Source organism: Hevea brasiliensis, chromosome 13, assembly GCF_030052815.1.
Source record: "Hevea brasiliensis isolate MT/VB/25A 57/8 chromosome 13, ASM3005281v1, whole genome shotgun sequence".
Classification (NCBI taxonomy): domain Eukaryota; kingdom Viridiplantae; phylum Streptophyta; class Magnoliopsida; order Malpighiales; family Euphorbiaceae; genus Hevea; species Hevea brasiliensis.
In genome coordinates this window covers 13,401,443-13,425,172 of record NC_079505.1, presented here as the reverse complement: position 1 = coordinate 13,425,172, position 23,730 = coordinate 13,401,443, and the positions used below count along the sequence as shown (strand labels likewise).

Here is a 23,730-nt window from a genome sequence, read left to right as displayed (position 1 = left end):
GGGTTAAAAAGTTGAAGGTTAACTTCATTTATATATTTAACCCTTAAATTACGTTAAAAGTTAGCTTAAAGATATAAGTTAAAAAAAATTATGATACATCTAATATAAATTTGAATTTATTTAATAAATATGAATATATTTATATTAATATATATATATATAATTAATTAAAGTATATATATATGATATATGAATCTAAACGTAAAAAATTTAATATAATAATGAATAAATTTACCATCGTATGAACTTTATTTTTTTATGGGCATACCTAAAAAATTAAAATTTAAATATTAACTTTAAAATTAAATTAATAATTAGAGAGTAACTATAAACAACTTGAGCTCATATGAAGTTAAGCTTATCAATTATTAGATTAAATTTTTATATCAAATTTTATATATTTTACATGTACACTTTAATTAATTTTATATATATATATAATTGCTAGACTTATTCTCATCTTAACTCCAATTCGAGTTTATATTAAATATATTTTAATAATTATATTTTTTTATATATATTAAAATTTATAATATTAATATTTAATCCTTAAATTTTTATCTTTTTGCTTAAAAACATTCAATATTATCATTTAACGTTTTGAGAAGTACAAACATTAAGTGAGTTATTAAAAAATTATTAATTAATAAAAAAATAAATTAATTATAAAATTAAAAATTTTATGAAAAATGTATTATTTATGTATTATATAATTTTTTTAAACATAGTAGCTTATTTAATTTTAAAATCTATATATATTCCTTGAAAAAGAAAAAAAGAGCTTTCTTGCTTGGCTTATCCCTATAAAGCTAAAACCCTGCAAAAATCCTTTTGCCGCATTTCAGCTCTGCAGCAGACCCTTCTCTCGTCCATGCCCAGCCTCACCATTTCCTCATCCTAAAGAATCAAAATGTCAGCTTCCAAATTCTTATTTTCTCGCAGTTTACTCTACTGTTCTAACGCCCACACAGTTCTCTTTCCAATCCCTTCATTTCTTCCCTCCAAACCCCTCCGATTCCATCGATTCTGTTCCTCCGCTGCTCTCCACTCTGGTACCACAGAAACCCTTCAACAACTCCACCCCTGGCCTGAGTGGGTCTCCTTCGTCGACCGTTTGAAGTCCAAGGGTTACTTCACCACTAATGTCACAAATGATGATGCTACTGAGAGTATTTACAGTGACATGAATCAATTGAAAGACCCTTGTCTTAGCTTTGCCCGTGATAGATATGATCTATTAAAGTATGCCAAATTCCATTTCTGGTCTTTTTGTTATTTTTGTTGTTGCTACTTTGATTTTATTGGGTTTTCAATGTGGTATTAAGTAAATTATCTTCAATTCAGGTCATTGTCTGTGGATGATATTCAAAAGGTCGTGGAGAGTGGATGCCCCAATCTTTTTCGAAAAGCAGTGAATTCTGCGAAAAGGTTGAGGGCCTACTTGAGAATGGATGAAGGAGAGGTTCGTTCATTTTCCCTTTTTTTTTTGGTGGTGGGTGGGAGGGTGGGGGAGGGAGGGGGGGGGGGTGTGGGTTTGGTAGATGGAGGGGAAAGTGAGGAACTGTAGTCTGAATCTAACTGTCTCTACTATGAGGTTAACTTCACTCCTGCGTTTGGGGAGGAGAGGGTTTAGGCACCATTGGACCAATAATGCTAATTACATTTAGTTCTTGAGGTTTACCTATAATTATAACTCATAACATCTGTATTTATGATTGATCTTAACTATTAGCTAGCAACTAACAGAGATAAGGACAATGTTCCCTGTTAATTATGTAATATACTATCAAAATGCTTGGACAACTGTAAATATGTTTAAGTTGTTTGATCATTGGATAAATTATTATTTAGTTCATGCAGTTTAACAAAATTAATGATAGTTCCTGTATTTTTAAGATCTTATTAATTGTTGCCTAACATTTGACTCTGTTAACACTTAACAGTCTAGTCCCTTTCTGTTTACTTTCTATACATTTTTTTTTCCATTAGTTAAAGTAGTCAAAGATCTAAAAATTTTGAAGTTTCAGAATGCTCTTCACTAACAAAACATTTTTTTTTCCTATGGAAAAAGTTTTTTTACAAGATATTTTCTTTAAATTATAAATATTTTAACCATCTTTCAAGTATGTGTGCTCAATGATGAAATTTTTAAAATAATAAAAGAAATCCTTTTAGAAACTTCTTAGAAAATTTTTATTCTTCAAAATAAATTTTTTGGAAAAAAACCTTCTTGGAAAAAAAAATTTTTTTTTTCTGAAAGTATTTTTTATTTGAAAATTTATTTTTCTTGATAAGACATTTTTTCTTGGAAATAAATAAATATGGGAAAAGAAATTTCTTTAAAAAAATGTTTTTTAATAAAAAAAAGAAGAAATATTGGAAATGAATTTTTGTTAATTGAGGGTATTTCTAGAATTTCATATGTTTATGGACCTTTACTTGCTTTTTTTAGTCATTGACTAATGGAAAAGTGAATAGAAAGACTAAAGTGTTAATGAAATCAAATATTAAGGACTAATTAATTCTGTTTTAAAAATAAAAGTAATGACTCATTAATTTTGTTAAACTTCAAGGACTAAATAATAATTTAGTGATAATCATTTTGTTGGAATTGATGAGATTTTTCCTTATTTCATAGGATATATGATTTATGAGAAAATCATGTGATTGATTAATCAGTGACTTGATTAACGTTTCTATTAAGGAGTGATTTATGGGATGCCATATATATCTTGTATCTTCCATTATAAATATGGTAAATATCAAATTCTATGTATTATGTAAACCACACAGCAAAAGTGAATAAAATATATCCCCTTGAGGATTTGTGTCCATGGATGTAGGCTCTCAGTAGCCGAATCTCTTAAATCTTTCTCTTGTTATTTTTTCCTATCTTTTTTATCATTCTAAATTTCAACACATTTGAACCTCCAAAATGTTTGAGGGCAATTTGGTTAATTAAGTAATTTTTCTATAAATTTTGGATTGAGAATATTGTCTTTGCTTGTGATTATAGGTAAATCCTGAAGTCTAGTGTGTAATTTACCCTTTACTTTAACCAAGGAGGGTGCATTTTTCTTTTTCGGTTGGTTCTCTTTTGAGTTTGACAAATGAATTTTGTTCCTCAAGGACCTCAACTGTTAAGAATTGTGAGTTGTGGTTTGACTAAACACTGGTGTGTTCAGGTTTGTGGTGCCTGCAATCTGCGTGGATCTTGTGACAGAGCTTATGTGATACTGAAGGATAATGAAGCAAATGCTCGTACTGTGGATATAGTGCGAATTCTATTGTCCTATGCACTAGATCCGCTTGTTATTTCTGGAGAGGAAAAGCCTCCTGGTAGAGAAGTTGTTGAAGCAGCTGTAAGAAAGCTGCTTTCTGAGTTGATTGAATTAAGTCAGAAAACCCCTGATCCACCAGTGCTAAAGCCTGCTACTGAAGCTGTCCATCAGAAGAAACGAGAGAGGATATTTAATGATGACAAGAAGCCTCCTTTATCTGATTCATTCTCTGATGAAAAACTGTCTCAGGATGTTGAAATGAAGAGAGGCGATTGGATTTGTCCCAAGTAAGTATTATTGGAAGACAATGGAATGTACTCTGTAAGTTTTGCTTGTTCATGTTTTATCTCTGGCTTGCTTTGGATGAATAAGTATCTTCCTTTGCATACAAAGGGGTCATATTGGGAATGTCCTCTGGAGAAACAGAAAAGTGCTCAAGTTTCAAGCAGATAAGAGTAATGCCAATAAAATAAACCAAATTAAGATATGTTCATTTGAGAGCTTTTGAGAGAGGGTGAGCTTTGGTGCAATCTTGAGAATGCTCCTTAACCAGACTGTCACTTATTTGAGTTGCAGAAACAGCCTCCTTGCAAAGAAAGCAGGGGAAGTCTGCATATGGTAGATGACTCTCCCTTGATCCTCACAAATCTGGGCACCTCATGCACTGAGGACATCCTTTGAGAGCTTTGTTAAAGGGAAACCATTGAGAAATTAAAGTACTTTAAACTCCTTATGTGTCCACAGTCCACAGTCACAGTTTTCTACTGACCTTACCTATGATTGACCGTACTTTCACGTTCTCTCATACTCTACTCATGCACCTTTGTTAGGAAATTTTTTGTTATTAGTTTTTAGCACATGAGCTCATCCTATGATTGTGATATATTTTCCCTTAGCACAAAAGTTGTACCATCTCTCTAGCTACCTAGTTTAAGGTAGTCATATCCACATGCATGTATGAAATCGTGATGGGTGCATTAGATTTTGTTTCTTCTAATCTCATTTTAAGTTTGATGGAATTCTCATCATCACTGTTAGTACATCTATGAAGCATTGTGCATTTTGAAACTTAGAGAACTTCTTAATTTGAAACAGACATCTTTATTTCCAGTTCCATCTAAGCCCTAAAAAGAAGAATTGCATTCGAACTGCATTTTTTTTTTTTTTTATAATTCTGGATTACCCATTCATTCTGCTTCTATAGCTGATAGCAAAGCATTGCATTCATTACTTACAATTTCTAGTACATTGGGCTCATGTAATTTGTTACAAGTTTATCATAAGTGGATTCCTCCATGATGAATGGTTGATAAAAAATTTCCAATCTCTGAAGAATGAAGACATTGCTTGGACTTGATACTTTAATTGTTGAGAAAAAACAAAGGCTGTAGTTTTGGATTGCCAATAAGGCAAAAGATTCAGGTCTTTATTTTTCTTGATCTACGATTACTTGTTAGTCTTTTTGAGCACCTTGGCAAGCTAGTTTAGTTCTTTTTGAGATTTTACACTAATTGCCTTAAACTACTTAATTTAAATGTTTGTGGTGATGAATCGATGATATACAGATTAGTAGTTAACCATTCAAACTACCTGTTGTGGTTGAGCCTCAGTTTGAAATAGAAGGTCAATTGTCTATAGGGTAAGGGTGACCACTAGGTCGGTTCTGATTCAAGGTTCGGAGAACCGGAACCAGATCCGAACCTCAAAAGTTCCCCTTTTCTAGTTTTGATCAAATTCAATGATTGCAATTTGTTCAATTTTTTTAAAGAGAAAAAAAATCTGCTTTGGCCCGAAGTTGGACCAAACTGAACCTGCTGGTTTTTGTCAGTTCAAGGTCAATTTTGGTCAATCTGGTTCTGGGTTGGAACCAGACTGTGGCTGGGTCTACCGTAGGCCATGGAGTCAATTAGACACTAAGTGTAGAACATGGCAAAGTCATAGATTAAGGAACTAAACGATGAAATTAACCTGGATATAAAAGTGGAATTAAGTTCTCTATTAATATTCAGAAGAACAATACAACAATCTCCTCTCACTATTTCAATTACAATTCCACAAGATAACAGTAAAAGATTTTAAAAAAAAAAATGGCTAACGCAGCCCCCAGGGAAGGATTCCCCAAACAGAGATCCTTTTTCACAAAGAAGATACTTAACAGAATTCTCCATACATGCCAAACCTGCTCCCACACCCCTTTATTTATACTATCTCTCTTTCCTACTCATCTAGTTGTTGGCACCCCTTCACGTGCTACTGACATCACTAGCAACCTCCATTCTGTTATTGCCTTTATTTGCTCTTCTAGATTATACTTGAAAGGTCCTTTGGTTTGAATCAACTACTGCATCCCTATCATTGCCAACCCCAACAGAACTAGCCTTGTCCCTAAGGGTAAAATGTGGAAATTGACCCTCAAAGTCCGGCTCATCAATCCAAGTGGCATCATAGTTATCAAAGGCTCAAGGCACACCAAGGCGCCAAGGGGACTTGGAGCTAGGAGCAAGGCGCAGGCGCGCCCCTAAGCGAGGTGAGGCACAAAATTAAAAAAAAAAAATCATAAAAATAAATTATATTATAAGTACCACAAATCTAATTAAGATAATATTAATTACATATAAAGTATATGTAATATATCATTTATTTCATTACTTATTTTTATTTTATTGGACCATTATTATTATCAATTAAATTACATACATGAGTAAAAATTATTATTAAAATGCATAATATGAATTTATTTTTAATCAAATATAATATTAAAATGATAATTTTAATTTTTTACTATATGTATAATTTAATAATACCTTACTAAACATGACTTAAAATAATTTAAATTAAATTTTATAAATTCATTAAGAATACATATGTATTTATTGTAATTTAATTAATAAAGATATGAATAATCCATCAAAATTCTAATGTAAATACACAACAGTTCCTATTAATAAAGATTGCTTTGGCCCATTAGATTAGAATCAGAAAAGGGTACTTTCTGAACACAGCAGCCAGGGAAAAAAAATGGCAAGCATAAAGCCATGAAAACTTGTAGATATGAGACTCTGAAAGGGAAAGAAGGAGGAAAAGAAAGCATAGAAGAGAAAGCGAAATGAAAACCTAAATGGTTCGGGTGGAAATGGGTCTGGTGGAGAGAGGGAGAGAGGAGCAGGAAGAAAAAAAAAAAAAAAGCATACCTGGAGAAAAAGAAAAAAAAAAAAAGCATACCTAGAGTTCAAATCATAAATTAGATAAGCCCGAGCCTAGGAGAGGATACAATCAAGTAAGATTTTTTAGATATTCTTATTCTTCTTTTTCTTCTTTTCCTTCTTCTTTTTTCAGTTTGCTTTCTGTGATTGCATGGGTGTGGATGGCCTTCGTGAGGCATGCCTAGCGCCTAGGTGCGCCTCCTGGAGGTCATGCGCCTTTGGGCTCCTCAGGCGCTATGGGCTGCGCCTGGTGCGCCTTGCACCTCCGGCACGCCTCAGGTGCGCCTTTGATAACAATGGGTAGCATCATCTGTAAAATGATCCTTCCATTAGACCAGGAATTGCTACACAATTGCACCATTTTTCTAGACAGTCTTGGTTTGACAAATAGCTGCAGGCTCAATGAGAGGAGTGTCACTGGTTACCAAATCTGTAGGAAGAGTGGTCACCACTACATGATTGCCAATTGCTCTCTTCAGCTGAGAAACATGAAAAAAAGAAGTTGTATCTTAGAGGCTAATGACAGTTGTAGTTTGTAAGTGACAACACGTATTTTTCCCACAATCTCAAAAGGACCAAAATATTTTGCTGTCAATTTTTTATTTACTCGTCGCACCATGGATTATTGAGGGTGAGGCTAAAGTTTGGGAAACACCTTGTCACCAATATCAAATTGGACATCCCTTCAGTGCTTATCAACAAATTTTTTCATCTATTGTTATGCTCGTGTGAAGTTATGTTGCAGCTAGTGGAGAATTTCATCATGGTGAACCAAATTTTAGGCCACAAATTCAATATATGTCTCCAAGCAGGAAACAATTGAGTGAGAGGTGGTCGACTATAAACTACCTCAAATGGTGTTTGCCGAGCTGCACCTTGAAAGGAGGTGTTGTACCAATACTCAGCCTAGCTCAACCACTTCTTAGATTACTCTGAGGAAAAACAACAGAGATAGGATTCAATAATACGATCGTTTGCCCGTTCATTTGCGAATGATAGGCTGAACTAAATTTCAACTATATGCCCTGGAGGCGAAATACTTCTGTCCAAAAACTGCTCAAAAAGAGATAGATCACCAATCATGATTTTGGGAATACCATGGAGGCGGACAATCTTCCAAATAAATAATTTAGCTACTGTTTTAGCGATAAATGAATGGCATAATGAAATGGCCATATTTTGAAAAGTGATCAACAATAACTAAAATACATTTAACCCCATTAGAACGAGGCATGCTAATGATAAAGTTGAACGCAATATCTTCCCTATCACCTTCGTAATCGGTAGAGGTTGTAATAGGCCGACTAGGGATTGGGTCTCGTATTTATGTGTCTGACAAATGAGACAAGCAGCTATGAATTTTAAGTATCATCCGCATCATACCCTTTCAGTAGAAATTTGTCGACAACCTATTATACATTCTATAGGCATTGGAATGACCCCCTATGGGAGTCCTATGGAATTCCAGAATCAATTTTGATACCACGACAAAGAACAAGGAAGCACCAAGTGGCCTTTGTAGAGGCGGCCCTGAATAATAAAGTAGTGGGGATGAGATTATTGCTGTAATTATAAATTAGAAATAATAAATTGGATTGAAGCATTCTATTGTATCTCGACTTCTAATTGATCCCAATCTAGCCAAGTAGGAATAGAAATAGAAGTGATAGTTAATTCCTCATCTCTACGAGAAAGAGCGTCGGCTACTTTGTTGGTGATACCTAGCTTATATTCAATTGAAAAGCGGTAGCCCATTAATTTTGATATCCAAAACTGTTGAGTTGGTGTGGTAATATTTTGTTCCAATAAATGGAGCAAGCTGCGCTGGTCCGTGCGAACCACAAATCGTTGGCTTAGAAGATATAGCCGCTAGTGATCTACAACAAGAACTAAGGCCATAAAGTTTTCAGTCATAAGCTGAATGGCTGAGAGTGGTGGATGAAAGGCGTTTACTCAAGTAAGCTATGAGATGAACATCTGGCATCAAAACAGCCCAAGGTTTGACCTATAAGCATCACACTCAACCACAAAACACTTGGTGAAATTCGGTATGGCAAGCAGTGGAGAAGTAGTAATTGTTGTTTTGATCGCCTTAAAGGTCTGTTGTACCTAAATAGTCTAGCAAAAGGACTATTGTACCTGAACATTTCAGCAAAAGGAAGATTGTACTTCTTTCTTTGAGAGGGCAGTGAGTGGCTTGGGGAGCTAGTCATAATGGCGTATGAATTGCCAATAGTACCCAATAAGCCTAGGAATCCTCGCACAACAGTAACAGATTTTGGAGGCAGCCAACAAATAACACTGGAAACCTTGGAAAGGTCCATTGCCACAACCTTTGCGGAAAAGATACGGTCGAGATATTCCACCTAAAGCCTATCCAAGGAGCATTACTTGTAATTGGCATAAAATTAATTATCCCATAAGAGCTGCAATAACATTTGCAAGTGTGCCAAATGAGAATCCCAGTCTAGATTGTATATCAAGATATCATTGAAGAATACAAGCAACAATTTGCAGAGATATGGCCTGAAAATGTTGTTCATAGCTGCTTGGAAAGTTGCCAGAGCATTAAATGGCATAACAACAAACTCATAATGGCTGTAATGTGTGCGGAATGTTGTCTTATGCACATCGGAAGGGATCACCCATATTTAATGGTAGCCGAACTTGAGATTCAATTTGGTAAATTAGCAAGAACCATGCAATTCATCTAGTATTTCTTGGATCACTAGAATAGAGTATTTGTCCGGAATAGTTACCTTGTTCAATTGCCGGTAATCCACACAAAATCGTTAGCTCCCATCCTTCTTTCGAACTAATAAAACAAGACTAGAAAATGGGGTGCAACTTGGTCAAATAATCCTAGCAGTGAGCATTTATGAAGCAAGGTGCTCAATTTCATCTTTTTGTAGGTGACCATAGCAATAAGGTTTGACACTTACAGGACCAACCCCTTCTTATAGTGGAATGCTGTGATCAACTAGCCAATGAGGGGCAATGTGTTTGGTTCACAAAGGACTTGCTAAAATTTCAATTGAAGTTGCTGTAGCTAAACAAACTGTTGGGGGGTTAAGGATTCCTCAATAACATAGTGGTGATTCTTGTCCAACTCCCATAAAACCACAGCGAAGACAACATCAATAATTTTACAGATAGCATCAATAGACATAGGTGTACGGCATAAAGATAACTCACCACGCAAATGAGTGGGTTGAGCATCAAGAGTGAAAGCCATTGACATTGTCCCCCACTTAACTAGGACATCACCTTGGGTCTCCAACGAAGCAACCCCTAAGATCATATCCACACCCCCAAGTGGAAAAACATAACAATCCGCTGCTAAGTGAAAGCCCTTGACTCAAAAGGAAGTTTGAGACAGACCCCACAAGAAGAAATTTGTTGGCCATCACCTAACTGAACACGAAATGGAGATGTTGGTTGAGGAATGAGATGTAGTTGCTAAATTAGATTTTGAGACACAAAATTATGGCTAGCACCACTATCAATTCAAATCTTCATAGTCTTTGGTTGAAAGATACCACCTGCCAAAAATACAGATAATTCCAAATTGGAGAAATGGGCTTCTTCCAACTGGAGAGGAAGTGGTGAGTCGGTGGAGATGTGTAAGGCATTCAGGTCCCAAGCACCATAGAATCCTCATCTTCCCCTACAATTAAAGCCCGAAGAGACTTATTAGGGCATTCATGAAGTGGGGAATAAGGTTGTTTATAATGAAAACACAAGGCCTTAGCTTAGAGTTCATGATTTTCATTGTGAGAATAATGGCAAAATCCCCTTTTGCCTAACCACTGCAGTAGGCTGCTTATTGACCGGCAAAATGGATTGTAGAGGACGAGGATATGGTATCTAAGCCTTGTCGAAAGGTTTGGAAGAATTGGAGTCAGGCTTTTGTTGAGAATAAGTGCCCCGTCCTGTACATGGGCCACTTGCATTAAGATCTTGAGCCCATGAAGCTAGCTTTAGGACCTAGCCCAAATCCATAAGAAGACTTTCCTGTTGGTTCTATTGGTGGAAATCGACTAGAGGATTGAGAATGTTTAGTAAACTGAAACTCACGTTCGATCTCCCAAGCAAGCTTCATTGTATGATACAGATCTATTGTTTCATGAGAGTGCAGTCGCCCTCTAATGTCTGCCCATAACCCATTGAGGAAATTACCCAAGTAATGGGAATTAGAGAGGCCAGGGACTTGAGTAGCGTGAGCAATAAGTTAATCAATATACTTGGCAATGGAAGCCGTTTGCTAAAGAGCAGCGAAGTGCTTATAAGGATTATCGGAAATGTCTCTACCATAGCGTTGTAATAGCTCGATAGTTAACTGGTCCCATGTAAGTCGAGGATTGCGCTGATGTAGCCAGCAGAGCTTGTGAAGTGGAGGACCCTCCATACTAACCAAGGCAAAGGAAACCTTAAGATTTGGACGGGTTGCATGGATTTCAAAATATTGTTTGGCTCTAGCAATCCAACCAATTGGGTCAATACCATCGAAGGATGGCATTTCAACTTTCTTAGCAGTAAGAGTGTAGTCTTCTAGAAGAAGAGTCCAAGCATTAGGGGGAGCCGGAGACACATTACCCATTGGTGGTTGTGATAGAGTGGGAGTGGAAGTTTCACCTTCTAGAGGTACTGGCTTATTGCGCATGAGAGACATAATGAGATTTTCTAACTAAGTGAAGCATTGGTCTTGGTCAACGTGCAGGGTGACTATGACCTCTTCCACTGCGGTTTAAGTTCCTTTCTACTTGATCAATGCAAGAATCCATTTGTGTTTTGTTCATGTGATACAACGGCAAGTCGGACCAATTTTGTAGATTAAGGAACTAAACAATAAAATCAATCTGGATGTAAAAATGGAATTGAGTTTTCTATTAATATTCAGATGAACAATGCAACAATCTCCTCTCACTGTCTCAATTACAATTCCACAAGATAACAGTAAAAGAACAAAAGAAGGAAAGAAATGGCTAACTCAGCCCCCAGGGAAGGATTCCCCGAACAAAGAAAACAACCCCTGCCCCTTCACAAAGAAGATACTTAACAGAACTCTCCAGACATGCCAAACTGCTCCCACACCCCTTTATTTATACTATTTCTCGCTCTCCTACTCATCCAGCTGTTGGCACCCCTTCACATGCTATTGACATCACTAACAACCTCCATTTTGTTATTGCCTTTATTTGCTCTTCTAGAATATACTTGAAAGGTCCTTCGGTTTGAATTTGCCACTAGGAGGATTTTTTTTTTTTTTCTTAAGCCAAGTTGTGGACTTTTCTAACTGATGTGGGATTTGGCTTTATCACATCCCATGTTTGCAATTGAAAACAATGATCTTTCTAGCCACTTTCTCCAATATTTACATGTATATGTTTATGTGTTTATGTGTTTATGATTGACATCCTTAGAACTTTTTCTGCAGATGCAACTTTATGAACTTCTCTAAGAATATACGATGCCTAAAATGTAGTGAAGAAGGTCCGAAAAAAGTTGGTGCTTTTGATACTGAAATGAAGAAAGGAGATTGGATATGTCCCAAGTAAGTTCCTATTGTTCTTGTATGGCTACCCTACTTCAATTCTTTTGCTTTCTGTTGTAGAATAATGCATACTGTTATGATATGGTCCATAGATATGATGGTAATGATTGTTGTGAGATGACGAACTAGCATCTCCTGCCTATAGCTTTGTGCTTTTTTCTCATAATCTACTAACTGGAGCCTGTGATTTGCATGCAGATGTGATTTCATGAATTTCTCTAGAAATATAAGATGCCTAAAGTGCAAAACAGAGGGACCAAAGGTGGTTGGTGTAAATGAAGTACAAATGAAGCCAGGAGATTGGAATTGCCCAGAGTAAGTTGCCTATTGTTTTTATCTTGCCAAGCAGAGCACCGGACACTGTAATCCAAAATTGCATTGTGATTAGCAAAGAAAAAGTTTGGCTTATTTTGTCCCCACAACCAGTCTTTTAGGCAATGAATTTTCAAATGATCACAGCCTGGTACTTATGATGTTGGGCTTCATGTGTGTTTTGGCAAGCCTGATTGTGAGGCTTCTTTAAATTGGTAGTAGAGATATGGCAGATTCCAAATTTCCAATACATTCATCATTTGTTATTCTCATTAACAATTTGTAGGAAATTTATTTTGCTGATTGGCTTGGAAATTTGTTCTGAGAATGACATGTTTGAAAATAAGCAGCATAACAGGCGGCATCTTTCTTCCTATGCGTGGTTTAGAGTAACAGCTAGTTTAACCAAAGATATTTCTCTTGCTATTTAAAAAAGCATAGCTTAGGGGCTGCTAATATGACATGAATATTTTTCTCATTTTGTTGGTAATTAGTGAAATTATCTCCTTGACTTTCATGTGCAGATGCGGATTTATGAATTTTGCAAACAATAAGCTGTGCCTGCGCTGTCGAGAACAACGTCCCAAGAGACAGCTGATTCCTGGAGATTGGGAATGCCCATCGTAAGTCTCTTTCTATCCATTTCTCTGTTGATGTTAACTCCTAAGGTACAGTGAAAAGATCTATAACAAACGGTTTCTGTTTCTGTTCCTGTAGGTGTGATTTCTTGAATTACAGTAGGAACACCTCCTGCCGAAAGTGCAATCATGAACGTCCAGAAAGAGCAACAACAGAGTATGAAGAACAGAGGTGGAGGAGCCCATACTAGTTTGGAAGCTGGGCAGTATTTTGTCACTCTTGGAGATGATCAAGGATGTTACAATATGATGTATAGCCCGTTTGGAATTGTAGTTTAAACATGCTTTCAGGGAAAATATAATTATAGATGTTGGAAAAAAAATATTTAGTTTGAAAAAGTTGTTAAAGCTATTTTTGAGCTCTTATTATTGGAACATGTCAATTTTAAATTAAAATAATTTTTAATAGCCTTTAACTAACATAATTTAGGAGTATTTTCTTATTGTAATTACGATTTGTTTTCTATAAAGAAAAAAGATTTGGCTAAAGTTATATTGTAAATTGCATTCGAAAATTTATTATTGTAAATTAAAGAATATTTTTAAAATAAATTATAATCTATAAATATTTTAATAATAGAAAAACAAAGTTCTAAGATAGCCTATAAAAATTAACTGTCCTCAAACCTTTCGCCTTGAAAGCATGAAGAAGTAGGGGTGTGTAAACGGTCGGTTTGGTTTCGAATCAAATTGAATCGATAAAATCAAAAATTAAAAATTGAAAATTTTAAAAATTGAATCGAATCAATTGATAAGAGAAAATCGAACCGAATCGAATTGATAAATTTCGGTTCGGTTCGATTTTAAACCGATCAAACCGAAATTTATAAAATTTCATATTTTTAACATTAAATCTAAATAATAAAAACATAAAAACAAAAAAAATTAGGAATCAAAACTCAAAAATCTTTAGGTTCGGTTCGGTTTTCTTTGATTTCGGTTCGATTCAATTTGATTCGATTTTTTTTATTTCCTATATATATTAATAATTTCGGTTCGGTTCGGTTTTTTTTATTTTTTTATAAAAATAATCGAACCGAATCAATTAATCGAAATTATCAAAATTATAAATCGAACCGAACCGATTAAATTTTAAAACCGAACCGATTGAACCGAATTAATCGATTCGATTCGATTTTTCGATTTAAACCGAAAACTGCACACCCCTACGAAGAAGCAATGTTTGAAAATTTGTAAAAAATTATTTTATTATTTTAATATTATTAAGATAAAATGTATTAATTAAAATTTTATTTTTAATTAATATACTTATAAAAAAATATATTTTTTTAATGCCAACTTTAATAATAATGACAAAACACTCGACGTACAGTCTGCGTGAATTAGATTACAACATGTAGAGGGTTTAAGAAAAGCTGTATCCTCATCTTTGAAGATCATTTCAAACGGGATCATGTTCTTCAATACGAGATAATATCATATTTGATATTTTATAAATCATTGTAATTGCAACTGTTAATGTTTCGAATCCTTATTCATTTTTACTATGAATTTGGAGCAACGTCAAAAAACGTATTTTTTAAAAAAATATTATTTTAAATTTTACAAAAATAATTTAAAATAATTAGTTAATTATTTTAAATTTTTTACAATTAAATATATAAAAAATATTTTTAAAATAATAATTTCAAATATATCTATATATAAAGTATGCTAAACTTTTTGAGAGTTTACTATGCAACACTTTAAGAAAAGAGCTTTTCATGATATTAAAAGCAGCAATTTATATATAATTAAACCCTTTTAAGAGATTGTCATATCGCAATTTTAGAAAAGAATTTGCCATGTGATGTCACAAGTAATAATTTTTTTATAAAATATAATTAATTAACATATTTTGTTATTACTTAATTTAAAATAAAGTAAAATTATTATATTATAAAAAATAAAGAAATTTAACAAAATTTTATAATTTATTTCATTAAAATTTTATAAAATGATTTTTTTTTTGTAAAATAGTTAATTATAAAAAATTTATTAACTTAAAAAAAATAAAATTTTTTTAATGTTTTAGACTCTGTTTATTTCATGAAAAATATTTATATATAGAAAATATTTTTAATAAAAATATATTTTATTATTTAATTATAATATTAAATTAATAATATTTATTTATTTCATATATGTAAGTGTATTCTTATTTTAATAAGATTTTTAAAGTTTAGAAAATAAAAAATAATTTTTTTTTTTAAAAAATAAAAGTAATTTTTCTTAAAAATGACTTAATTTTTTTTTATCAAGAAAATATTTTTTATTAATTAATTTTTTTAAGTACTTTTAAATATAAAAAATATAAAAATATAATTTTTAAAAAAAATATTTTTTATAAAATAAATAAAACTTTAAATTATTATATTTTCACAATATTTAAATTTTAATTAAAATAATAATTATATAAATTTTAATAAAAATATTTAATATTTTAATATAATGTTAGAATTTGTAATAATAATAATATTATTATTATGATGTTTTGTCAAAAAAAAAATTTTCCTTTAATTAACGTTTATTTCAAAGAGGAGAGAGAAACTTTGCATCCCGGTTTAATAATAACGGAACAATTGGGATTTCAGTGAAACCCTAGCTGAGGGTTTAGGCGCGCACACAGAGAGAGATGGCAGAGAGGGACGATTACAAGTTTCTTCAAATAAAAGACGCAATCGCTTCCATCAACCAGAAAGTTAATCTCATCGGAGCAATTCTCGAGTACGGTTTACCCAAGAAAACCAGAGGCACTGGTACTATTATTTTCATTCCTCCTTATAACCTATATAAGCTAAACTACTAAAGAAATCGTTATTTTGGTCGGCGATGATGACAAAAGAAGGCCGGACTTACGGCTGCTACCGTTATTAATTTCTTTGGGTTTTGGTAGTAGATTGATGAATCCTCTGGGTAAAGGTGTAATGTCTGAGCCGGCTTTCTTTTTTCTAATTTTTAAAATTTTTTGTTCAATCAAATTTTCTTTTAATTTTTCAGATTGGTTGTGTACGCTGAAAATAATCGATGAATCATATCCCAAACCTGGGATATCAGTTAATATTTTCGCCTCAAGTATGGAAAATCTTCCTCGTATTTCTTCACTTGGAGATATAATTCAGCTCACTCGTGTCGTGGTATAAGCTTATTGTGTTCATTTCCTTGGAAATATTATCTCATATGTGCTTGTTTGTTCAGTTTTTTTTTTAATTGGAATTATAGGATCTTGCTTTACATTTAAACTAAAAAGAAGAAAATAAAAAAAAGGAACTTCAATCTGTTGCAGAAGTTGGGTTGAAAGGAATTGAGTAATAGAAATAGTTGAGAGTTTTCTGTGTATGGCATTTACTTTCGTTTTCAGTTTTTTTAATTGCATTTTGGGCACAAAGCTGTCGTCTGTGCTTATTGCATCTTATAATTTTCTTATAATGAATTTTAAGGTGTTTCAAAAACTGGGGAATATATGGTTTTTGTGCAGATGAAGACTCATCATGGGGAAGTAAATGCTGTTTTCAACAAAGCATTCTCTTCTTTTGCTTTATATGAAGGGAAAAATGGTGAAGGCTTTGTTCCTTATCAATGTTCTTCAAGATATCACCCTAGAGACCGGGACTCAAAGTTTGTATTAGGCTTGAGAAAATGGTTAGCTGACTTTCACCTTGATGAAGGTAAAATATCGATGAAGGCTGAATGTTGATTTGGGTCTTATCCATATTTTGTAATTTGTAGCCTTGTAGGTTAATATCTTTTGGCTATTATCTTATTGTTTGTCAAGAACAACAGGTAAACATTTCTATTTCAATTGATATTATTCTCTTCATATAACTTGGATAAATGATGTTCTAAGGAAAAAGGAATTCAAAAGTAGTCTGCATTTATTTTATAGAAAAGATTTTTCCAAATTTTCGCATGTTCTATTTTCTGAGGCATATAGAAAGCTATAGAAAATTGGTTAATGAAAAATGTTTTCTTAGTTATTGGGAGGCTAAGGGCAAATTTCTTTTGAGAAAATAAATTCCACCTTTCTTTGCTAATTTTCATCTAGATTTTATAATGTATTCTTCAATAAAATATGCAAAAGATCTCTTTACCTGTTAGAAAAAGAGAACTTCTTGTGAAGTTGAAAAAGTGTGACCTTTAAACATGTTTTCCAGTTTTCTATTCGAATTTGGAAAACCATCTTTCCTAATAATTGAAAAGAAAGCTTGGAGAACTAGTAAAAGTGGCATTTCCTTTTAAATTGCAAAAACTGGAAATATTGTTTTCTAACAAACAACTTTCATTTTAGGAATTCCTTTTTTAGTATTTTAGAAACTTGAAAAAAGGAGGAACCACAAGATATTTGCATAGCTTACATTTTACTAGTTTGTGAATAGTTCAATTGCTGTTGGTCGATCTTTGCTGACCGTTTTTGGGTTGTTAGCATTAATGTACCCTTTTTGTGTAATTTCTCTTTTATTCAAGTAAATTAAAATCAATTAAAAAAAATGGAGTTCTCATAAAACTAAATGTTTTCATGGTCGTCTTCATTGAAATGAAATTAGCCTTCACAAGTGCACTCTAAATGTCAGGAAATATGTGTGCGTTATTATTCCTTCCTTCCACTTGATTGAGAACTTCTCTTTTCTCTTCTCTCTCTCCTCTCTCTCTATAAATATCTTTTCTTCTTTTTTCTTTTCCTTCTATACTTTTTCATTTTTCATTCTTGCTTGCTTGACTACTTTTTTTTTTTTTTTTTTTTTTTTTTATCTTATTGCACATTATATATTATTATTTATCACATTTTTTTTAATTCTTTTCTCATTCCCTTTTTTTTTTCTTCTTTTTTTTGTATTTCTCCATTCACCACCCATCTCTTTTGAGTGGTCCATGTGTCCTTAGACTCTCAAGTACTTTTCTAGCTACTTCTCTAATCTTTGAATCTTCTCATTTTTTTTTTTTTTGAACTTTTTACTTACTCCTCCTCCTTCCACTCACCACACTTTGCACCACTTATTTCTTCTAACCTTACTACTTGATTGTTCCTAAAACTTATCCAAGACCACCACCCCCGATGTTGACTTGTTAAAGCCTCTCGAATGATGACCTTGCATGCCTGCAGAGCTAGCTTGTTGTCTCTCCTAGTTAGGAAGTCGATTTGGCTTTCTATGTTGCCACTTTTGATGTGATTTTTTTTAAAGTAGGTGTATGCTAGTATAGTATTATCGTATGCCAAAAAAAAATCAGATTTTTTTTTCCTCCTCATTTCATGCCAAAACTAAAACCTCAATGAAAATATTATTATTACCATAAAATGGAAATTGATTCACTTTCTTAGTGCAATGTAAGTGGAGCTATGGTCTAGAATGCCTTTCATACATGTAAAAGGCACATATGTTCTCGCATACTATTTTTTTGTCATGTATTTTACACGATTCATAATGATGTTCTTAAAATGTGAACATTTATTTCAATAAGTTAAATGAATCCCCCCACACCCATGCACACACACACACACAATATATATATATATATATATATATATATATATATATATATATAGTTAACTAATGATAAATAAATAAATAAATAAAGTAAAACTGCTCACTGATAAGAATTAGTGATTATGCTAAAAATCTACATTCATGAGGATTAAGCATCAAAATGTTAACATTTTTATATTATAAAAATAAATTATTTTTTGTGCTAGACTGCCTTGGTAAAGAAGAAATATCAGTAAGCTGCTCTTTTATGATGACAAACTTGAGCTGCATTTCTCCTTACAGCACTAAATTTTTTGATAAGGTGATGCTGCAGTTCAGTTTGCTTGATTTGAAATGAACATGAATTTGTCATTGCAATAGCAGATACATTGTTGCAATAAATAATTGAAAAAGAATATTTTTCTTTGGTTGTAACTCTGAAATGATTCTTCTTCAGATACTGCATCTATCTGCTGCTTTAGCTGATAACAGTTCTCTGATTTTTGGTTCTTTTAGTGCCATGTAATTATATTCAAATCCATGCAGAATACATAACTTGATGTGCTTTTGTTATCAATATTAGACCCATCCCAATCACAGTATTGCTAGCCTTCTAATGCTTGCTATATTTGATATTGTTCCTTCATCCTGTTAGAAAGCTGATTTTACGTGTATTTGGTAGGTCCAAATAGCTTCTCGTTCCTGAGAGAGATGAAGGAAGGGGAACAAGCTAATTTGCTTTGTGAGGTGAGTCAACCTCAACCATATTATCATATCCTTAACCCTGTTGCCATCAGAGTTTGAACTAATGCCATCTTCTTTGAAGATGTTCACAGCAAAATGGTACTGCTACTATCTTGCTACCCCTAAAGTACTGATAAGTCTTCATCTCTAAATGTTTCACCATGTTAAGGTGCTTCATGTATGTGAGGTTTCTGAGCATGAGTGGATGGCCTTTGTTTGGGATGGAACTGATTCTCCACCACTCAACATTGGGACAAGGTAAGTTGCCATATATGAACATTAGACTATTGGTTAATGGTTATATTCAACATTGACACAAGAAGTGTGGCAATCGTCTTTCTTTGACAGTGACATATTTTTGTGGTTCTGTAGTTGCATGTTAGATAAGGGCCAAATAACAATACAATTCAGTAATTTAAGGTGTTCATTGATATGTTAGGTGGTTAGAAGGCTGAAGATTTTCAAGCATTTATTTAATTATCATTAACTGCTTTAGAGGTTGTTGAAGTATTTGTCTCCCATTTTAATCACACTTTTGATTTGGGATATCGTGTTTGATTCCATTCTATTAATTGAATTGCATGATATATTGGTCTGTTTCAAGAAATAGATAAATTTATTGGTTTAGTGCTTTCTGGTTTTAACAGATGATATTTATCATGGTAATCATGAGAAACTAAACCAAATGGTCGGTGGCTCATGCACAGCCCGAGTTCTGTGAATATGCTATCAAAATCGTTGTCTCGAAGAATATCAGGGCTTAATGATTGATTTTCTTTGGCAAAGCAAAAGGGGAAAGAAAAGGACTTTTATTTTGTACCTTTGACTAGAAGTCTTTTCTCAATTGATTAGTTCATTATTTTCTACTCATGAAACATAGACGAATCTTCTGGTTGTGTGTTGCAGCAAGTGCCATATACTCTTGTTTTGAAAAGTACACTTTGACCGTGTAGTTTGACACTACAACACTGTGACAGTGACTGTTTAAAAACTTTGGTGTGGCTTGTAAAAAGTTGCTTCTATTGATAAAGTCTCTGTACACACACATATATGTTATTTGCACAACTATATACAAATAGTTTTGCAAAATATATTGATATAACATCTGCTTTTTATTTTTTCCTTTTGATATTTTTGAACTAATTATTAATATTCTCATTCCAAATCTATTAATATTTTCTGCTTTGAATCACAGGCTAGAAAATGAAATGGATAGTCCGCTTCCCTTACAATTGGAACCCATACCTTTGCCAAGAGATTTGTTATGTACGTTTCCAACTGCTGGAACAATATTAAGGGTAATCATTGCCAAAGGCAACGAGAAGCATATTCTCCACTTATTGAGTGCCGGTAAATGGGTGAGATTTCTCAACATTCTTTGTGAAGTGCATGAAGGATTATGGCGTGGTGTGTTGACGCCCTTCACAAAGATTTGTTACGTGTCAAATGACAACCATCTCATTTTAGGGTGCCAGAGGTGACTACATATCTTTATGCAAGCTTGCATTTGTGTATTAGTGTAACTCACACACACACATATATGTTCCCATTAAAAAAAGATCTGCTCAAGCTAAATATTTGCAATTGAAGTTTGGCGTGCTTATCTATTAAGACTGTAATGATATTTTTGTAAGCCAGGTCTTACAATGAGCGCTTGTCATTGGAATTGGGGCGCATTCCATACTGGTGCTTTCCTTGGTGTTCACAGCTTACAGGTTTCACATCGTTGACTTGTTGACGATGACTGTATTCATTCTTTGTTTGGTTGTCTTATTTTTAGTTGTGATTCACTCTTCTGGAAATTATCATCTCTGTGGTGATGACTTGTTCATGATTTCCTCTCTCAGAGGTTGATTATGACCATGTGCCTTTTGTTACATTAATGGATGTTCTCACCTGTTCACAGGTATTATAATTGTTTGCTTCACAACTTCTTGTTTTTCTTGCATGGAGATATTATTTCTTTCAAATTTCATGCAGAAATGAATGAGACTTCTAAGAATAGAAAATTGATTGAGGGTTTCAATTATAATGGTGTATAAAGTTCATTCTGAGCCTTGTAATGTCTTGAATTATGGGACTAAGTTTTTATTGAACCCTAAAGTACAGGCCAGGGTATGGAATTTAGCTATTCATATATGTTTTTCCTTTTTAATGATCCTCAATTTGACCTTGGTTTTATAATAATGATTGAAATGCTAACCTTTCCCCCCTTGCTTTATTCAATTTGATGGGTGCACATTTCTGAAAGAATTGGTAAATTACAAACTACCACTAGTTATAGCAGTAATTTCAAATTGGATTTTGGACCTATTTTGAATTTACTAACTATTACAACTGAGGGTGTCCTTGAAAAATTTTTCTCTTCACATTTTCTATCATATCCTTCATGAAATCTTACAATAGGGTACTTTAAGAAAATCTCTAATGAGGGGAACTATGGGGTCAATTTTTACAAACAAAATAAATGTTGTGTATCATAAGATAAAAAGATTTTTCTTTAGAACTAAAACTTCCCCAAAGATATTTCATATAATAGTTTATATTTTCATGAGTTTTAGCTTTTGGGTCAAATTAAAGTTTATTGTGCAAATAATTAAGATGTCAAGTTTATGTTGTTTAATGACAGATTTAGGATTTTTTGTTTCCTTAAAAATAATGGTCAATGAGGTTTTCAGTTGTAATTGTTAGTGAAATTAAAGATACATATTGCAATGATTTAAAGTTAAGATTCCAACATGATCACAACTAAAAATCAGGAGACATGATGTAATTTATCCATCCTAGAATTTTGGGGAAAGGTGTTTAGAAGAATTGTTTTGGAGATGCTCCTTGTTAGTTTCTTGGGAGTTTTTAAGCAGTGGTAACAGTCTTCATACTTGTTTATTCTCAGGTTGTTTGGTTGTCATTGTTGAAGAGGCTCTTTATGTATGCTAAGTGTTTTGGTCCATTGCATTGGGTTGACAAATATGCTCTTCTGATCATAAAATGATATTTGAATAATGTAAAACTGACACAGAACACATACACACCCGCATGCATTCAGAAAAGGCACATGATGACATTATGTAGTAGCTGCATAGCATGCAGCTTCATATCACTTCTTGTTCATCAACTTTCAAACCATGCAGGTGACAGCTAAATTCAAGTGTATAGTTCGGGTAGTGGCTGCATTACCATGGCGTGTTGAGGATTTCTGCTCTCATAGTGGAACCTACAGGATTAGACTGACCATGGAGGATCCAACTGCTAGAATCCATGCCTTTCTGTTTGATGAAGATGGGGTGAGAGCATGTTTTTACTAAAATTTTATATACTAAGAATTAAATATGGACGTGTGTCTGTTTACTCATTGCTAGCTAATTCTTGTGTTGGATTGGGTGAAGCTGGGGCCATTCTTCTGTTCTTGCTGAAGCAAAATTATAACATAAGCAATGCAAGTAGAATTTGAAATGTTTCCAAGAAAACTTCCATATTTAGGATTGCACTTCAAGGCTTGGTCAGATCCTGATTAAAGTCAGCGTAGGATAATCTCTAACAAATTAATGTGAAAGGCATCTCTTGCTCTCTGTCGGCGAACTTTATATATATATATATATATATTCACAGTTGACTTGTTTCTGATTCTGTGATCTTCGTTCATGATAGGAGAAGTTTTTTGATGGGTATCCCTCCATTGATGTATTAACAAGGAAGCGAAACAAATTGCTTGGTGTGCCCGTAAATGATGATGGCAAAGAAATTGAGGATGCTGCAAGAAAACCACCTTGGGTGCAGTGTTGCATAAAATCCTATTACCTTGACAGAAATAACACTTGGGGAAGTAGGAATTACAGAATTTTTGGCACCAAGCTTGTAGATTAATGAGTTGGATGACCTCTGTTAGATATGCTGTAATAATCTAACGCAGTCCTTGTATATTTTATTTTGAGTCTTTCAGTTAAGGGCGAGAGAGAGTAAATAACTAGAGAACCAACATGAACCCATCTTATAAGATAATTAATGATTTTCTAGTTATGTCCTTTTTTACCTTCAGTAAAATGTAAGTAGAGAATACAAGGTTAAGAGGTTCCATGATTCGAAATCAAACCAAAATTATCAAAATTGAAATGATTAGAATTAGATTTGAACAGGATTAAGACCAAGCGTAATCTACAATCAAATTTCTAAAATATAGTAAAATTCATAAAGTCGCTGATTTAATTTTTAGTAATAATTTAATATTTAAACTAAAATTTCATTAATAAATTAATCTCTAATGTAAACTTATTTTTAATTTGAAATAATTTAATCTCCAAATATAAAATTAAAATATAAAAATTAAAATAAAATTTAAATGATTATATAAAAAAACCAAGTTTTTTAAAATAATAAAAAAATATTAACTACTAGATTTGATCAAAATTAAAATCAAAACCAGTGATTTCGACTCAAAACCAGCCACTGGCCTACCCTATCATGGAAGTTATGTAGGTTCCATTACTGAATTTCCTGGTCTGAACGCCCTGGCCAGCGGCCACAGATCGGTCTTATCAT

The 23,730-nt window shown here is 33.2% G+C and overlaps 2 protein-coding genes and 1 non-coding gene across 4 annotated transcripts; all 3 read left to right on the top strand.

Annotated features, from left to right (window-relative positions):
* Positions 1-783: 783 nt before the first annotated feature.
* Positions 784-13,394, top strand: LOC110648751 (zinc finger protein VAR3, chloroplastic). The gene is made up of 7 exons (XM_021803088.2): positions 784-1,242; positions 1,345-1,462; positions 3,186-3,568; positions 11,922-12,038; positions 12,237-12,353; positions 12,875-12,973; positions 13,068-13,394. Exons 1-7 carry the CDS (start codon positions 911-913, stop codon positions 13,177-13,179), a joined length of 1,278 nt encoding a protein of 425 aa, XP_021658780.2. The 5' UTR covers positions 784-910; the 3' UTR covers positions 13,180-13,394.
* A 2,135-nt stretch (positions 13,395-15,529) lies between these two features.
* On the top strand, positions 15,530-23,211 carry LOC110648750 (protection of telomeres protein 1a). Of its 2 annotated transcripts, XM_021803086.2 has the most exons (10): positions 15,530-15,747; positions 15,989-16,125; positions 16,467-16,656; positions 19,133-19,197; positions 19,364-19,452; positions 20,390-20,671; positions 20,833-20,909; positions 21,042-21,100; positions 22,326-22,478; positions 22,843-23,211. In XM_021803086.2, exons 1-10 carry the CDS (start codon positions 15,624-15,626, stop codon positions 23,056-23,058), a joined length of 1,392 nt encoding a protein of 463 aa, XP_021658778.2. In that variant the 5' UTR covers positions 15,530-15,623; the 3' UTR covers positions 23,059-23,211. The 2 variants fall into 2 exon arrangements, with proteins under 2 accessions (XP_021658778.2, XP_021658779.2); XM_021803087.2 differs by lacking the exon at positions 15,989-16,125 and having other exon boundaries at positions 15,599-15,747.
* Positions 15,816-15,928, top strand: LOC131172426 (small nucleolar RNA snoR113). Its single transcript, XR_009142903.1, has one exon. It is a non-coding gene; the product is annotated as a small nucleolar RNA snoR113 (small nucleolar RNA).
* Positions 23,212-23,730: the final 519 nt, after the last annotated feature.

Bases quoted from the DNA above. Each gene is read 5' to 3' on its own strand.
- LOC110648751 (XM_021803088.2), top strand. From the start codon at position 911: ATGTCAGCTTCCAAATTCTTATTTTCTCGCAGTTTACTCTACTGTTCT. The intron at 1,463-3,185 runs GTTCGTTCATTT...TGGTGTGTTCAG, and splicing joins TGAGAATGGATGAAGGAGAG to GTTTGTGGTGCCTGCAATCT. The intron at 12,354-12,874 runs GTAAGTTGCCTA...TTTCATGTGCAG, and splicing joins GGAGATTGGAATTGCCCAGA to ATGCGGATTTATGAATTTTG.
- LOC110648750 (XM_021803086.2), top strand. From the start codon at position 15,624: ATGGCAGAGAGGGACGATTACAAGTTTCTTCAAATAAAAGACGCAATC. The intron at 19,198-19,363 runs GTGAGTCAACCT...CACCATGTTAAG, and splicing joins AAGCTAATTTGCTTTGTGAG to GTGCTTCATGTATGTGAGGT. The intron at 20,672-20,832 runs GTGACTACATAT...TTTGTAAGCCAG, and splicing joins CTCATTTTAGGGTGCCAGAG to GTCTTACAATGAGCGCTTGT.